Raw genomic sequence first — 19,433 nt, forward strand, 5'->3', positions numbered from 1 at the left:
CTAATTTCTCCCCACTGTTGTCTGGAGTTAGAAAACCAATTGCCGAGTTGTTTTTCTATAATGGAGAGCAATGAGCCAGATGACAGCTGAGGGTTCATGGGTTTCTTTTTGGATGCCTACAAAATTATTTTGGAGACTTATGATGGTGGAGGATCCACTATTTCTTGTATGTGCACTGCTCATGATAACTGGGTTACTGGATGCCAGCAGTGTAAGATCTATCAATCCTAATTCTAGTTGGGAATGATTCTTGGAAACCCAAGTCATCTTATATATTGTGGATCCGTTAGACATACTTGATGGCAGTTTCTTCAGTTTCTTCATCTTTGGAGTTAATGATGAACCTTGTATCTGTTGATTATGTCTCATTTTGTTTTGATTGAGGTTGAAACTCTGAAGTCTCCATGAGTGCTGAGAAGGAATCAGAAATTGGAGTTTTTAGCAATAAGCTCCTGACTATTGGTGTGGTGGAATTGTGTGTTGCAGACACAGGTTCTCCTTCCAAGGAGGAAAAGAACATTAGACATTTCTGCCCTTGTGTATCTGTAGAAAGAAACATTAAACAATTGTGTTTAGGTGCTGTGGGTAATATCTTCAATGGCTCTGGCACAAACTTCATATACTTTGATGGTGGGCTACTGATCATTGAGTTAGAACTTTGAGACATTGCTGTTTCTTCTGATAGCAAGGATTTGCAGTACTATTGATCTTCTACAAAGAGAAAAATTGAATATTAAAAAAACCCCATAATATTAACATTACCATTCCTCGATTAATGATGAGCCTCAGTAAATATATTGTCAATTGATTATTTTTCTAAGGACATCTTTCTATTATGAGTGGATGAATGGGACACCTGTTGGAAGAATTTTAGAGACTACTTATGCTTCTATGGCAGTGGGGATGGTACACTTTTCTTGGTGCGGTATTATTTCTCTATAATACCAAAACAAATCCCTATCTGTTCTGTAAAAAACAATCTGGAATTTAGTAATGTACCCATGGCAATTATAATATTTCTCGATTACGCAAACACATAAGAAAACTGTCTGGTCACAAATGTGTGAAATACTTCTGGTGATGAAGAGTTTAATTCAAGTAATATCCAGAACCTCGTGTGTTTATCACTGATTACTTTTCTAGTAAACTTAGAAGATTAAAATGACAGCTTATTAAAGTTAAAAAAAACTACACAAAACAAGATCTGTCCACAAAAGTGTGGAGAGAACTTACATGATGTTGTATTCACTACACAGGCTACAGAAGAATCATTCCTGAAGATGTTACAGGAGTTGGGGTACTCAGTACTGAGCACCAGGTATTTATACCCATGAATAAGTGAAGTTCTAATAATGAGATCAAATGCTCCACTATGACTGCATTCTGACATCACAGCTCTCAGTTCAATAATAACATCACTTTTTTTAGAAATATAAAATGAAACCCATCATAACATTATAATTTTTTATATAATGATAGGCCTCAGTAAAGTACATAATATGTTGCTAATTAATTACTTTTCTAAGAACTTCTTTTTATTATGAGTAGATGAACGTGGCACCTGTCAGCAGAATACTAGAGGGACTGTGAAATGACCATATTTAACAAGCTCTGAGGAGCTTATTTTGGTTACTCACATCATCTTCAGATGGCGTTTTTTCTCATTGCAAAAGCAGAGTAGAGGCATCTCTTCAGATCCCTCCCCTGTATTCCTCCTCCTCCTTCTGAGCAATAGACGGGGAACTGGTACCATTCCAGCTTGACCAGCACATATTGCCAAGATAGCAGGGACTCCGCTGTCATCAGAGCATAAATCACCCATGGCACTAAGATCATCTGTTTATTGTTGCTGAGTTATTGGCACCACTCTAGTTACTAACCAATGTGGTTACACGAACATCTGACCTTTCTACTTAATAACCACTATGGTTACACGATCATCTGACCGCTCTACATACTAGCCACAATGCTTACATGATTATCTGCCCGTTCTACTTACTAACCACTGTGGTAACACAATCATCTGACTGTTCTACTTACTTACCACTGTGGTAACACGATCATCTGACTGTTCTACTTACTAACCACTGTGGTTACATGATTATCTGACCGCTCTACATACTAGCCACAGTGTTTACATGATTATCTGACCGCTCTACTTATTAACCACTGTGGTTACATGACAATCTGACCGCTCTACTTACTAACCATTGTGGTTACACGATCATCTGACTTCTCTACTTTCTATACACTATGGTTATATGATCATCTGACCATTCTACTTACTAACCACTGTGGTTACATGATCATCTGACCAATTGTCATTATGAGCAGGTCTATTAGCAGGATTGTGAAGTAACCCAGCCTCCTACTGTGGGCTCCTCTGCGTGTGCCTGTTTGAACTTCTTCACTGGGACAGTCCCTTTTTGGAAGTTCTGTTCCAGCTCTTGCAAAATGTAGCTCTGAAATCTCAGAGTGAAGAAATGCAAAATGCAGGAGTAAATATAGGGTGACAAACCTGATAATTGATAAATATGCCCCTTAATCACATACATACTTGTGAACTGATGTCATGCAGACGTGACATAGTGTATTGTGGTGTTCACTTACTGGTTATGCTTCCGTACTGCTTCTCTGGTAGTGGGGATGGATCAATTTTCTTGCTGCAGTTCCGTTAATTGTGCTAAGTATGAGGTCATGATTCCCTTCTGAAAGCAATGAACGCGGAGGTTTTGTAATTAGTACAACTATTGACCATAATCATTGCATACAATGGTAGAATGCAGTAGATAGATAGATAGATAGATAGATAGATAGATAGATAGATAGATAGATAGATAGATAGATAGATAGATAGAAGATATTGCAGAGGAATCGGAGAGGAGCTAGTGAGTACAGTGGAAATAAAAAGGACTACAACATTAATCACTAACAAAGTGGATATAGTGGATGACCATGTAAGGCACACTGAAATAAACTGCATACAATAAGGAAGTACTGTATTTAGCAAATGGGCGGCACTTTTCCTGCACTCCAGCTATAAAATTCAGAAAAGTGATTTAGGAGGGTGAAATAATGTGCATAAAAGCAGTGTGACTCTTACCTTGTGCTCTGTGTACTTTGTTGGTTCCTTCTTTTAGTTTAAAGCAAACCATTTACGCAAGTTCTTGAAATCTTTTGGTAGCTAAATGAGCTGTCAAGGACTGGACAATAAGGATTATTAGCTTGTTTGTCATCTGAGCCATGAATCTTTTGATTTGAAATGTCAGAAGTGGCACCATCAACCGGAGCCACTCATTTTTTTTACTTGCTTTGTTCTTGGCATTCCTGTTGTCTTTGGGTTCTGTAAAATGCTTTTGCTTTTAACTGTCTGAAGTACCATCATCAACCAGAAGCACTCATTTCTCTTTACTAGCTTTTGTAATCTGTGTTTTTGTTAACATTGAGATCTTTTTTGCTGTTCTTCTTTTTACGGTCATTCTTGCGTTCCTTGTTGTCTGTATCCCTCTTGAGGTATTCATAGGCAGCCTCGTGGTACAGACAGACAATTAGTTCCTTTTCAATGTTGGATGTTGATGACTCTGAGAAGGTCATGGTGTCTTCTATAGATAAACAAACATAAATTTCAGGATGTTTAGCAAAATAGCTTACTTTTACATATAGTAAATCTTTATAACTTCTACTTATTTATATTATTTTGTATTTATTGTTAGAGTGTTATATATTGTAACACCAGCCATTCTTTGTAAGCATGAGAGAACTATTAAGGCAATAGCAGACTAGGATAACTTCTTTAAGTATCTAACTTTGATATATTGATCAGCAACCGCAGTGTTAATGGAGGAAGCAGAAGGTGGTGGTAAACTGTCCTTAAAATTCTAATAAATTTAAAAAAATTCTATTAAGGTGTTTATATAACTATGTACATATATATATCTTCATATATCTTTATTTATATATATAATATACATTTATGTCTGCTCAATATGACAGTTGTGCGCCACAGCATGCAGTCCCATACACTGGATGTTTTTGTCTACCTCAGGTTCCAGGGAAGTGTCCAAAAATTGTTACATATTATTCTGGATATCAAGAGTGGGTAGATTTATCAGTTGACGCAACTGTGTCCTAACATACCAACTCACTATGACGGTTGTACACAACAACATGAGCACCATATACAGAGCCTGGTTGTTGATCAACACCTATCCACCTAAATCGTTATATATGATTCCTGGCCACCGGATCACTTTACACATCACTGTGTAGTGAGCACTATGTATACTGGGTGGATAGGCATGGATTTCCCGATTACTCGCAGGATATCTCGTGATGTCACAATAGTAACATCATAATGGATTTTCCTATGAGTAGGGAAGTCCATGGAGCCACCAGGGAAATTTGTCACAGATATTCCCTATTTATCAGCACTCATAGACCCAGAGTATGCTGATATGTCAGCTCCTCTCAGATACAGTTTACATTGAATCTATTATGGCAAAAGGTAGACCCAAGACTTGGTTTAAGAACAATGAATCAAAGTAAATAGTTAAAAAATAAATAAATAAATAAATCTATAAACATAAAAAAAATGAAGTCACCTTTCTTTGATTAGTCTCTGTACCTCCATCATACCTTACATAGCATACACATACAGTACATTCGCTTTCCCTAGACTCGGGACGTCTAGCCAACTAAGTTTTTTGCTAATAGAATAAAAAAATATCATAGAACAGTATATTTTTTAAAATAGAATTAGCTACCAAACTAAATCCCTATCTGTCCTGACAAAACATTGTGGCATTTAGTGGGATACACAAGGTAGTTAAAATTATTTCTCAATTACGAAAACACATAGAAAAACTGTGAACAATTGTGATATATAGACAGAAGCAACAACATTGACCGGAAGCTCTAATTTTTCCTTACTTGCTTTGTCCTCTGTATTTTTGTTGTCCATCTGCTTGGGACTGTCCAAAGCACCATCATAGGCCAGAAGCTCTATCTTCTCTGTACGTGCTTTGTCCTCTGTATTCTTGTTGTCTTTGGAGTCTGTACAATCTTTTTGCTTTGAACTGTCCAAAGAACCATCATAGGCCGGAAGCTCCAGTTTCTCTTTACTAGCTTTGCCCTCTGTATCCTTTTTGTCTTTGGGGTCTGTAAACACTTTGCTGCCCTTCTTTTTGCGGTCTTTCTTGTCTTCCTTTTGTTTCTTGTTTTCTTTGTCTGTCTTGGGGTATTCATAGGCAGCCTCGTGGTACAGGCAGACAATTAGTTTCTTTTCATCGTTGCAAGTTGATGACCCTGAAGATGTCATGGTGTCTTCTATAGGTAAACAAACGTAAATTACAGGATGTTTAGCAAAATAGCTTACTTTTACATATAGTAAATCTTTATAACTTCTACTTATTTATATTATTTTGTATTTATTGTTAGAGTGTTATATATTGTAACAGCAGCCATTCTTTGTAAGCATGAGAGAACTATTAAGGCAATAGCAGACTAGGATAACTTCTATAAGTATCTAACTTTGATATATTGATCAACAACCCCAGTGTTAATGGAGGAAGCAGAAGGTGGTGGTAAACTGTCCTAAAAATTCTAATAAATTAACATTTTTTGTATTAAGGTGTTTATATAACTATGTACGTATATATATCTTTGTATATCTTTATTTATATATATAATATACATTTATGTCTGCTCAATATGACAGTTGTGCGCCACAGCATGCAGTCCCATACACTGGATGTTTTTGTCTACCTCAGGTTCCAGGGAAGTGTCCAAAAATTGTTACATATTATTCTGGATATCAAGAGTGGGTAGATTTATCAGTTGACGCAACTGTGCCCTAACATACCAACTCCCTATGACGGTTGTACACAACAACATGAGCACCATATACAGAGCCTGGTTGTTGATCAACACCTATCCACCTAAATCGTTATATATGATTCCTGGCCACCGGATCACTTTACACATCACTGTGTAGTGAGCACTATGTATACTGGGTGGATAGGCATGGATTTCCCGATTACTCGCAGGATATCTCGTGATGTCACAATAGTAACATCATAATGGATTTTCCTATGAGTAGGGAAGTCCATGGAGCCACCAGGAAAATTTGTCACAGATATTCCCTGTTTATCAGCACTCATAGACCCAGAGTATGCTGATATGTCAGCTCCTCTCAGATACAGTTTACATTGAATCTATTATGGCAAAAGGTAGACCCAAGACTTGGTTTAAGAACAATGAATCAAAGTAAATAGTTAAAAAATAAATAAATCTATAAACATAAAAAAAATGAAGTCACCTTTCTTTGATTAGTCTCTGTACCTCCATCATACCTTACATAGCATACACATACAGTACATTCGCTTTCCCTAGACTCGGGACGTCTAGCCAACTAAGTTTTTTGCTAATTGAAAAAAAAAATATCATAGAACAGTATATTTTTTAAAATAGAATTAGCTACCAAACTAAATCCCTATCTGTCCTGACAAAACATTGTGGCATTTAGTGGGATACACAAGGTAGTTAAAATTATTTCTCAATTACGAAAACACATAGAAAAACTGTGAACAATTGTGATATATAGACAGAAGCAACAACATTGACCGGAAGCTCTAATTTTTCCTTACTTGCTTTGTCCTCTGTATTTTTGCTGTCTGTCTGTTTGGGACTGTCCAAAGCACCATCATAGGCCGGAAGCTCTATCTTCTCTGTACGTGCTTTGTCCTCTGTATTCTTGTTGTCTTTGGAGTCTGTACAATCTTTTTGCTTTGAACTGTCCAAAGAACCATCATAGGCCGGAAGCTCCAGTTTCTCTTTACTAGCTTTGCCCTCTGTATCCTTTTTGTCTTTGGGGTCTGTAAACACTTTGCTGCCCTTCTTTTTGCGGTCTTTCTTGTCTTCCTTTTGTTTCTTGTTTTCTTTGTCTGTCTTGGGGTATTCATAGGCAGCCTCGTGGTACAGGCAGACAATTAGTTTCTTTTCATCGTTGCAAGTTGATGACCCTGAAGATGTCATGGTGTCTTCTATAGGTAAAATAAAATAACAACATGCTATTTATAAAGAAATATTAGAGCAGCAATGCCATGAAAAAATGAGGTGTTTTTTTTTTTTTTAACATAAATCATTGTGGCAGTTTATGTTGGTATTTGCCATTTGTTTTTCTTTTCAGGGTGCTATTAATGATTTATAATTCTTTACAGTGTCATGGAGTACCATGATAACCACAGTCACATGACACATAATGTAGTGGGCAAAAAGGATTTGGAATGTAACTCTGAGCTCTCTCTGTGCTGTGACATTATCCCTCTTCTTCTCCTCCTTCTGCCATCACATAAAATGCTGAGAGCAGAGAGCTTTGTGGGATTGCTGCTTTAAGGCAATAACAGTCTAGGGTACATTCTCAGTATCTAACTTTGATATAATAATCAACAACTACACTGCTAATTATTACATATTACAGCATTCTTGTTCACTTGAAAAGGTTGCCTCTGTGTTTGAGTGATTCTTATTCAAAGTGTATTTGTCTGTTTATGTTTTGGCCAATAAGGATACTGAACACTAGAATTAAGAATAACATTGGTGGCCAGATCACACTCTGGGGGGTATTAAATTGTTGCTTTTAACGCGCTAAAACAAAAAAAACGAGCGCTCTAAAAATATTACCGTTTATACGGTAATATGCGCGTAAATACCGTTAATACGGTAGTTTACTCGCTGAATTTCATCTCGCAGCTCAGGGAGCTGCGAGATGAAATTTAGCGAGTAATTACCGTATTAACTAGAGATGGGCGGGTCCGGTTCTCCGAGAACCGAACCCACCCGAACTTTGGGTATCCGAGTACCGAGCTGAGCAGCTCGGTACTCTCCCGCCCATTCCGAATCCAAATCGAGGCCGAACGTCATTGTGACGTCGTCGGATCTCGGGACTCGGTTCTCGCGATACTTCAACTTTATAAATACACGCCTCCACAGCAATCCATCGCCATTTGACAGAGGGAGAGAGCAGGGTGTAGTCATAGGCTAATTAGAGCAGGGACAGAGAATACCATATTGTTCTTGCAATTGCTCTAACCAAAATCGCTAGTGCAGAGAGGAGGATAGAGGTTTATTATTTTTTCTTCATATTTGGCACTCCCCAGCGCTTTTGGGGTGTCCCCCATAATTGTGCATTAATATTTCTGGCTGTCAAAAGTCATATCTGTCAGCAGTATCTACTAAATAATTTGTAGCACACCTCAGTGTTTTTGGGGTGTCCTCCCTAATTGTGCATTAATATTTCTGGCTGTCAAAAGTCATATCTGTCAGCAGTATCTACTCAATAATTTTTAGCACTCCTCAGTGTTTTTGGGGTGTCCTCCCTAATTGTGCATTAATATTTCTGGCTGTCAAAAGTCATATCTGTCAGCAGTATCTACTCAATAATTTGTAGCACACCTCAGTGCTTTTGGGGTGTCCTCCCTAATTGTGCATTAATATTTCTGGCTGTCAAAAGTCATATCTGTCAGCAGTATCTACTAAATAATTTTTAGCACTCCTCAGTGCTTTTGGGGTGTCCTCCCTAATTGTGCATTAATATTTCTGGCTGTCAAAAGTCATTTCTGTCAGCAGTATCTACTAAATAATTTGTAGCACTCCTCAGTGCTTTTGGGGTGTCCTCCCTAATTGTGCATTAATATTTCTGGCTGTCAAAAGTCATTTCTGTCAGCAGTATCTACTAAATAATTTTTAGCACTCCTCAGTGCTTTTGGGGTGTCCTCCCTAATTGTGCATTAATATTTCTGGCTGTCAAAAGTCATATCTGTCAGCAGTATCTACTAATTAATTTTTAGCACTCCTCAGTGCTTTTGGGGTGTCCTCCCTAATTGTGCATTAATATTTCTGGCTGTCAAAAGTCATATCTGTCAGCAGTATCTACTAAATAATTTTTAGCACTCCTCAGTGCTTTTGGGGTGTCCTCCCTAATTGTGCATTAATATTTCTGGCTGTCAAAAGTCATATCTTTCAGCAGTATCTACCAAATAATTTTTAGCACTCCCCAGTGGTTTGCGCTCAGAATGGATTCAAAGCAGTCCACATATGATCTGAATGAGCAACCAGGTTCTGTCACCAGTCCTGATGTTAGTGTTCCCAGTACGTCATCTGGCCAAGGTGATGTCAAACAACAGAGTGTTTCCAAATTAGTGCAAAAAACAAAAACCAAAAATTTTTTTACTGTATTGAAGCGAAAAAGAAGTGTAACTGAGCAAAAGTTAAGTGACGATAAAAAAAAAATTGCAAGCATGCCATTCTACACACGCAGTGGCAAAGAGAGAATGAGGCCTTCACCTTTGGCTATTAGTGGCAGATCCCAAAAAGTTACCGAGCCTACAATTGGTGCACAACTACTGTTACGCGTCAAAGCCGAGCTGCAAGATAACAGTGAAGCATTACAGGAGAATATTTGCTCTGATTCACAAATGACAACAATCCCTGTGGAGAGTCCATCCAACAGTGGGATGTCTAATAGTGAGCATTCTGCTGATGTGTGCCTTAATAGCCCGAGTGTAGCCGGTGATACACAAATTGAGGATGCCACTTTGGAATTAGAAGAGGATGAGGGGGAGATTTGTGTAGGCGACGAGGGCGCTAATGATGATGTTGATGATTATGATGCAGACAGATACCAAATTTCCTTTCTCAATTTCTATTTATATTCTAGATTATATAACGGCTGAATAGTTTTCTATTTTACTCCTAGTGGAGAGAGGATCTGATGCAGACAGATACCAAACTGCCTTTGTCCATTTCAATTTATATTGTACAGTATATAACGGCTGAATTTATTAGTATTTTATACAAGTGGAGGGGGGCCTAGAGAGACAGAAACCAAACTGGCTTTCTCCATGTCAATTAATATTGTACAGTCTATAACGGCTGGATTTTTTGGTATTTTATACAAGTGGAGGGGGGCCTAGAGAGACAGAAACCAAACTGGCTTTCTCCATGTCAATTAATATTGTACAGTCTATAATGGCTGAATTTTTAGTTTTTTTAAAAAAGTGGAGGGGGGCCTATAGAGACAGAAAGCAAACTGTCTTTTTCCATTTCTTTACATATTTAACTATAAGTGTAGGGTGTAATATACATTCAAAGACGATGGCTGCATTGCCAATATGCATAGATGGAGAGGAAGACAATCTGTTTTGTGTGTAGAATAAATGAAGGCCTACCTACGAAGAATTAAACTGTTTTTTTGGATGATTTATTACCTCAACAATTAGATTACTTGTCTCTAAAACAGTTGGAGCACTAAATTGGGTTAATTTAGGCCCAAAAACATGGATTTTTTCAAAAAAATAGCAAAACAAAACCAAACAAAACCAAAACCAAAACCAAAACACGCAATGGCGGTTTTGCAAAACCAAAACCAAAACCAAAACACGACGGTAATCCAGATCCAAAACCGAATCCAAAACCAAAACACGGGGGTCAGTGACCATCTCTAGTATTAACGCTAATATTTTTAGAGCGCTTGTTTTTTTTTTTTTAGCGCGTTAAAAGCAACAATTGAATACCCCCCATAGTCGGGAACTCAATTAAATTTGAGAAAGCAAAGAAGGTAATCTATCCTTAAAATTGAGTCAAATTAACTACATATTCGATAACAAAAATACCACCACTTTTCTCTCCAGTTTGCAACCACTTTTGGGAAATATATTGGGTTTTTTTTTCATAGAATATGGTGTTTTAAAGACGTTTTTTATATACTCTTTATTTTCACATTTTTAAGTGCAAATTACCAGTATTAGCATATCAATAGGTTACAAAAGGAATAATGCTGGTAAATACAAACATTTTTATGTTAACCTAAACGTATGTATCAAGATGCAAAACCAAATGGGAGGAACAAGGTAACATACAGAAGGGGGAGAAGTAGGCACGGAGGGGAAGAAGGATTGAGAGGAAGGGAAGATAAATTGAGAATAGCGCAAAAAAGTGTACTCTACAAATGGGGTTGTTAAGTTGTATAAATCAGAGTAGGGATGAGTGGTGCGGAACCTGAATGACGGTAATTATGAGGACAACCTAAGAGGTAAGATACGATTTATATGTAGGAGCAGGGCTGCCATCAGAACTTGTGGGACCCACTATAAACCAAACAAACAGAGCACCTCCTTCTAGTTGACCACCCACAGTCCCCTCAGGCCAATGTAGTATGGAGTCATGACACTCAGACCTCCCAACATGGCCTTAGACCTCCCAACATGGCCCTCAGTCCTCTCCTCATGCCCCACTGACCTACCCACATGCTTTCAGACGTCTTCATATGCCCTATAAACTTCCCACCTGTCTATTACATGCCCCACAGATCTCCTCATGTGACTCAAAGACCTCCTCACATGCCCTTTACCAAAGAGAGAAAGAGCCTAGCCCTTTTATGATCTGAGAAAGAGTAGGAGAGGGAAATATCTTGTTCTTTGCACTGACTTTGGGGAATATTTTACTAGTATTAACCCCATCAGAGTCCACATAACATTAATACTCACCCTTAGTACCCACCCTTCATATTAAAAATTAAAACCCCACCCATAACAATAATACACATCCTTAGCAATAATACCCACTCTAAATATTATTAAAAAAAGCCCCATCCCCCAAATAACATTAATCACCCCATGTCACTTAGCTATCCAAAGCAGCTGAAGTCGGCCACACAGCCACATGTAGAGAGGGGAAGGGTAGAGGACAGGATAGGGCATGGGAAGTAGGAATAGAGGGGATGACTGGATAGGAGAAGAGAGAGGGTAGACAGGAACAGATGGGATAGGGCGGGATTAGAAAAGAAGATAACTCATTGGTGGCTGGTCCTGGGGGAGGAGGGCTTGGGCAGGGCTTCAACCGATTAGTTTTTTTTAAAAAAGTGTGGGCCTTGGATGACAGGCCCCCTGATTAGTCCAGGCCCCATACACTGGTACCTCCTGTACCCCCCGAATGGTGGCCCTGTGTAGGGGTTTCTTAAAATTCCATCTATGCTAACCAAGTGGAAGAGAATTCTTGAAATGTATCTAGCCCAGCTAAAGTGATCTCATCCACAGATAAGTAATAATTAATTCTGTTAAACCATTCCTTAATGGAAGGAGGTGAAGTAGATTTCCAGTGTACAGGGATAATCGCCGTAGAGGCATTATTTAGATGTCTCAAGAGGGACTTCTTATAAATGAAGATTGAGGAGTTGAGAAGAGGAGCCAGAATGAAGGTTCATTTGGTATCTCTGATCCCACAATTTCCTTGCATAGACTGAGCACCATTTTCCAATATGTGTCAGGCTTAGGGCATTCCCACCATATGTGTAGAAAAGTTCCCAGACTCGAATTGCACCTCCAGCAGGACGCACAAACCTCAGGGGAGACTTTCAGAATTTGGTTAAGAGTCATAGACCACCATGATAGCTGAAGGAGCACGCTTGAGTGGCCCAAAATATCTTCAGCAATTCATTAATGGTCAGGGATCTAGACAATTCTCGATTCCAGGCATCAAAAACTATGGCACTGAATGAGAAATGTTTTGCAAAAGCAATTTATATAGGATAACAGTTGAATGCCTTGGATGTCATACATATTAATTCAAAGTATTTGGGTAGCTCCCAAATTTAGCTATGTAACCTGAGATTGTGATAAAATGTATTTTTTTGGAAATAAACCATTTGTTCTCGAGGAGATAGATCAAACTCCTACCTTATTTCAGGGAATGAGTGCATGCCTCTATGACTAACCAGCTGCTCCACCAAGTTCACCCCAGCCCTTGTCCAGGTCGCTATTGAACAGCATTAAATACTGAGAGGCAACTGTCTCCAGCAGTCAAGTGTTAGACCTATTGTGGGATGTGAGATTCTTGGAAGTCTAGATCAGTGTTTCTTAATCCTGGCACTCAGGGCCCCTAACAGTGTATGTTTTTCATATCTCCTTGCTTAAGCACAGGTGTATTCATTACTGACAGACACTTTGTAACAGATCCACAGGTGGTCCTAATTATTTCCCTTGTCACCTGGAAAACCTGCACTGTTAGGGGAGGACTGGGTTTGAGAAACACTGGTCTAGATAGCCATGCAAAATGTGCAGTGGTGTTGGAGAATAGAAATTTTCTATCAACATCCATTGTTCCTCGCACCCTGGCAACGACCAATCCAAAATTATTTTGAGCTTTGTGATAATGTGAAAGAAGGGGCAATTGCAAGCCTCTTCTATCTCTTCGTCTATATAATTTAAGTTGTGTCTACATCTGGCTCATCTACCCCCTCTCCCCCCAGATAATACCATGGATTATGTTCTGTAAATCCGACAGAAATTTTGCGGGAATCTTGATAGGAACCGTTTGCATTATATAAAGAAGTCTGGGAAGAACATTCATTTTGATAATGTTTATCTGCCCAACCATGAAAAGTTCTTAGATCCATTGTTGGAGGTCAGCCCAGATCTTATTCAATAGGGGCAAGAATTTAAGGCACTACAACTTTGAATTATCGGAGGGGTGAAAATTTCCAGATATTTAAATTGTGACAGATGCCAAGAAAACAGAAAAGATGATTGAAGACTACAAGCCAGTGTTTCTGGAATATTTAAGTCCAGAGCGACCAATTTTGTATAGTTTATCTTAAAATTATAAAGCTGCCAATATTTTTTAAACTTGTTCATTAGAATAGGTAATGTTGGTATGGCTAACAGGTCATCTACAAACAATGGCAGTTTAAACTCCCTAGAGATAACATGTAAACCTTTGATATCTGGATTTAGGCAGATGGATTTAGCTAGGGCCTCCAAACACAACACAAAAATCAAGGGAGACAAGGAACCATTGGAGATGTAGATGGGTTCTTAAAGACATTTTTACCTGGAATTTTCAGGTGTTTTGTTTTATAGAATTTCTCTCCTATTATTACATGTAACCATGAAGGGAACTGTTAAATTTAAATGTTTTCTTTAACAATAAAAAAATGTAAACATTATTAACCTTTTGATTTACATCCTATAAAAGGATATGGGGTTGTCCCTTTGTTTAATACAGAAAATCCACACAATACGAAAATCGCCACTTAATTGGAAATGCAACCCCTCCCTTCCACTGTTGATACATTTAAACCAGAGGTGGGTGGGCCTTGGGCATAGTGGACGTAAATTTAAGTCTGCCTAATATAACGTTTGAACACCACAGCATGCAGTCCCATACACAGAGTTTGGTTGTCCACCTTGGGTTTCAGGGATGTTCCCAGAAACTGTCACATATGATCAATCATTGGCTGGGTCCTCCTAACAACTCCATCTTGACCTCTGCACCCCTGTACCAGAATGGTATATCTACCATTGAAGTGCTCTCACACCTAGGGCCTGTACCATCCAGCCTACACTATCCAATCTATACCTCTTGTTGGTCTGAATTACATCTGGGCTCTGTAGCTATTATTTAGCCTGCACAATCTACAGGCCTCCTCAGACACAGGGCATGATTTTATCTGTTAGTGCATCTGCACACTATGATACCCGCAGTAGTCCTTTTGTTGGTCCGAGTTATAACTGGGATCCAACACCAACATGGACCTGCACCATCCAGAGGCCTCAACAGACACTGGGCGTGGAGGTAATTTTATCTGTTAGCGCATCTATGCCTTACCATAACCGCAACACCCAGTGAAGTCCTAGCATCGTCATCTCGGCCTCTGACAATTCTCCACATAAAGTCCACAGGGAAGGCTCTGCACTATGTTAATGTGAATGGCAGCCTCATACTGCATCCACCAAGCAATAAATTCCCATCAGCTCCTGGAATCTTGAGCCTGATTCATTAAGGATCTTAACTTAAGAAACTTCTTTCAGTCTCCTGGACAAAACCATGTTACAATGCAAGGGGTGCAAATTTGTATTCTGTTTTGCACATAAGTTAAATACTGACTGTTTTTTTCAGGTAGCACACAAATACTTGATAGCTTATTTGTACACTGAAATTTAAAGTTGATATTTGTGTTCTACATGAAAAAACAGTCAGTATTTAATTTATGTGCAAAACAGAATACTAATTTTCACCCCTTGCATTGTAACATGGTTTTGTCCAGAAGACTGAAATAGGAAGTTTCTTAAGTTAAGATCCTTAATGAATCAGGTCCCTTATCTTTAACCATATTACCCTCCAGTGACTTTTCTCACCTTTTCCCCTCAACACACAAGGTATCTACCCTTCAGATATCTTCAGTGGATAAAGCACTCCCGTGTTCCTTACAGAATTCCCTTTCTATGTATTTTCTAGTATATTTTATACATATACATGTTATGTATACAAAAATAAGGGAGTGGAATTATGACACTTCCTATAGGAATAAAAGACTCTCTAATAAAGTAAGTGGAACCAATATATCAAATGATAAATACAGTCCTTAAATACATTCCTTAAAAAACATTATTTAAAAAACAATTTAAAATAATCCCCAAAAAAATCTTCTTGGTGATTCCTGTCCCCATGTAATAATACTCATTAGATAAAAATGAAATAGCATCTAAATACTAGAAGACTAGCCAATTTATTTGTGGAGTAACTTTTCACTAATTGAATTAAAAAACTGTGGCGGAACATAGAAGTATATTTTTAAAATAAAATTGACTTCAAATAACAATATATTTTTTTCACTAAGCTACCAAAATAAACCCCTCTCTGTTCTGTAAAAAGCAATGTGGAATTTATTAAGGTACACACGGTACTTAAAATATTTCTCATTTGCGCAAACACATAGAAAAGCTGTGAAATATAGACTAAAGTAGCAACATTGATTGGAAGCTCTAACTTCTCCTTACTTGCTTTGTCCGCTGTATTCTTGTTGTCTTTTGGGTCTGTATCATCATTTTGCTTTGAACTGTCCAAAGCACCATCATAGGCCGGAAGCTCTAACTTCTCCTTACTTGCTTTGTCATCAGTATTCTTTTTGACTTTCGGGTCTGTATCATCATTATGCTTTGAACTGTCCAAAGCACCATCATAAGCCAGAAGCTCTAACTTCTCTTTACTTCCTTTGTCCTCGGTATTCTTGCTGTCTTTAGAGTCTGTAGAATCTTTTTCCTTCGAACTGTCCAAAGCACCATCTGTGGCTGGAAGCTCCAATTTCTCATTACCAGTTTTGTCCTCTGTGTTCTTGTTTTTGGGGTATGTAAAAACTTTGCTGCCCTTCCTTTTGTCTTTCTTGTCTTCCTTTTGTTTTTTGCTTTCTTTGTCTGTCTTGGGGTATTCATAGGCAGCCTCGTGGTACAGGCAGACAATTAGTTTCTTATCATTGTTGGAAATTGATGACTCTGAGAAGGCCATGGTGTCTAGATAAAACAAAATAACCAAAATAACAGCATGTTTAACACAACAGGTTCTTTTTACATATTTAAATGTATTATATATATATATATATATATATATATATATATATATATATATGTATATATATATATATATATATATATATATATATATATATATATAATATATAAAAGCCTAGCGGCATGTGTTAGTGTGTGTGTGTGTGTGTGTGTGTGTGTGTGTGTGGAAAAAAGTATTTTCTCAGAAAGGACTCATCCAATTGACCTGAAATTTGGTATACTGACATTATTTGACAAAAAAATTAGAATAGTGAAGTCAGTTAACTTCCATCATCCCCCCTTTCCCCCGTGGGAGGGTTAGTAAAGGCTAAATTTACGAGTTGAGGGCTCAAACTCATTTTCGTGAGGTAATTTTACCTCATGAACACACATTAAAAAGGGTGCTTGCGTCGGGAAGTAACGCTCTTCCCCTGAGGAGGCCTGGGCTAGGCCCAAATGCATGACAAGAACCTTTTTGAGGCCTTAAGTAGCTTGATTTGACTAGAATGCATGAGTATCATGCACGGGTTAACTTGTATATATATATATATATATACATATATATATATATTTATATATATATATAAATATATATATATTTATATATATATATAAATATATATATACACATATACACACACATATTTATATATATACACATATATACACACACACACACAAACATATATGTAAGAATTTAGTAGGTCAGTGTATAACTCCGCCCAGCAGGTGGCGCTGCAGCTTGGTTTTTTTTCCACACACAGACTAACACACGCCACTAGGCTTTTATATTATAGATATATATATATATTTATACATACACATATATATATATCTATAAGGGGCAGCACAGTGGCTAAGTGGTTAGCACTTCTGCCTCACAGCGCTGGGGTCATGAGTTCAATTCCCGACTCCTTATCTGTGTGGAGTTTGTATGCTCTCCCTGGGTTTGCGTGGGTTTCCTCCGGGTGCTCCGGTTTCGTCCCACACTCCAAAAACATACTAATAGGTTAATTGACTACTATCAAAAAATGACCCTAGTCTCTTTCTCTCTCTCTCTCTCTCTCTCTCTCTCTCTCTCTCTCTCTCCCACTCTCTCTGTGTGTTAGGGAATTTAGACTGTAAGCTCCAATGGGGCAGGGACTGATGTGAATGAGTTCTCTGTACAGCGCTGCGGAATCAGTGGCGCTATATAAATAAATGGTGATGATGATGATAGATATATATATATATATATATATATATATATACATATATATATATATATATATATATATATTATTATTATTATTATTATCTTTAATTTATAAGGCGCCACAAAGGGTCTGCAGCGCCGTACATAGCATGCCAAAAACAGTGAGCCATGACACAACATGATACAGAAAGAACAAATATAAACAAAAATATATACACAGACACAGGTAACATGGTAATGCAAATCAAATTATTACTGGGACAATGAGTGAAAGTGATGGTAGAAATCAGGGAGAAGTAGGCCGAAGCTTAGGAATATAGGGCTAGGAAAGCAGGCCAAGAGGTACAGAGGGTCATATTATAGTAAAAGGAGCACACAAGGAAAGAGGGCCCTGCTCCTGAGAGCTTACATCCTAGAGGAAAGGGGAGACACAAATAGGGTGGTACTAACTGGGGGAGAGAGTTAGGAGGCGGAGGACTGATAGACTTGATTAAAGAAATGAGTCTTAAGGGCACGCTTGAAGCCTTTGAGAGTAGATGCTAATCTGATGGAACGTGGAAGATCGTTCCACAGCTGGGGAGCAGCCCGGGAAAAATCCTGGAGATGGGAGTGAGAAGAGGTGATAAGTGAAACAGTGAAGTGGCGGTCAGAGGCAGAACGAAGGACTGTAGGTAGAGAGGAGATTGGAAATTTGGTGAGGGGAGGATTGATTTAGAGCAGGGTTGTCCTACTTACGGCCCGCGGGCCACATGCGGCCCAGCATGCATGTAAATGTGGCTCAGCAGGAGTTTTGGTTGTGGCAAGGGGGCAGCGCTGTTAATGAAAAAAAAAATCCTGCAGAAAAAGAAAAAGTTAAGAAAATACTTACCTTGTGGTCACGCGGTCCCTCCCTGGTCTCCTCCTCCATGCGGCGCTCGCAGTGAATGTCAGGTGTGACGTTATCACATCCAACATCCATTGCGGAGCACAGCACATAGGAGTCACCCGTGCGAACTATCAGCAGCAGTGAAACGGGAAAAAACAAGAGAAGAGGATCAGAGAACAAGCCGATTAAAAGGTAAGTTAAGGTTTTTGTTTTTTATTATTTCAAGGGACGCTGACCAGTGCATAAACTCACCTGGTCCTGGAGCATCACGGACCTTATCTTCCTGTCTTAATGACTGCTGCATTGAAGCCCTTCATAAAATGTTGTAACAATATCACTTGATGTTTGACAGCAGCCATTAGCATGTCATTGAAGCACTGAGCAACAACAAGGAGCATTAGCAATGTTTTCTATGTTTTTTTTGGATGATCAGCTATCATTAGTGCTAGTGTATTTTATGTGTGGTCCAAAACAACTTGTCGCCTTCCAATGTGGCCCAGGGAAGCTAAAAGGTTGGACACCCCTGATTTAGAGCTTTAAAGGTGAGGGTGAGAAGTTTAGATTTAATTCTGTAGGCCATGGGGAGCCAATGTAACGACTGTTGGAGGGAGACAGCAGAGATAGAGCAGCAGGAGAGAAAAATGAGGCGGGCAGCAGCATTGAGGATAGACTTAAGAGGATCAAGGCGAGAATCAGGTAGACCACAGAGAGGGAGGTTACAGTAGTCAAGACGAGAGATTACAAGCGAGTGAACGAGGGTTTTCGTAGCTTCCGTGGTGAGAAAGGGGGCGGATTTTGGATATATTCCAAAGGTGGAAGTAGCAGGATTTTGAGAGGGACATTATGTGAGGCTTGAAGGAGAGGGAGGAATCAAGGATGACCCCAAGGCATTGGACTTGAGGGACAGAAACGAGGATAGTGTTATTAACAGAAAGAGAGAGGGGGGGGTGGGAGAGTCCTGGGAGGGGGAAGATGATAAGTTCAGTATTGGAAA

The 19,433-nt window shown here is 38.7% G+C and overlaps 1 protein-coding gene across 1 annotated transcript in view; it reads right to left on the minus strand.

Moving 5' to 3' along the window:
• Positions 1–359: 359 nt before the first annotated feature.
• Positions 360–19,433, minus strand: part of LOC142109278 (uncharacterized) — a 36,163-nt gene continuing 17,089 nt past the window's right edge. Inside the window, exons 2-7 of the mRNA XM_075193396.1 lie at positions 15,834–16,343; positions 6,645–7,040; positions 4,930–5,325; positions 3,104–3,602; positions 2,611–2,708; positions 360–711 (exon numbers count right to left, since the gene is read on the minus strand). Coding sequence (XP_075049497.1) covers positions 3,412–3,602; positions 4,930–5,325; positions 6,645–7,040; positions 15,834–16,338 — 1,488 coding nt within the window. The 5' untranslated portion in view covers positions 16,339–16,343 and the 3' untranslated portion in view covers positions 360–711; positions 2,611–2,708; positions 3,104–3,411. The remainder of the gene's footprint in view (positions 712–2,610; positions 2,709–3,103; positions 3,603–4,929; positions 5,326–6,644; positions 7,041–15,833; positions 16,344–19,433) is intronic.

Source organism: Mixophyes fleayi, chromosome 1 (genome assembly GCF_038048845.1).
Source record: "Mixophyes fleayi isolate aMixFle1 chromosome 1, aMixFle1.hap1, whole genome shotgun sequence".
NCBI classification, from domain to species: Eukaryota; Metazoa; Chordata; class Amphibia; order Anura; family Limnodynastidae; genus Mixophyes; species Mixophyes fleayi.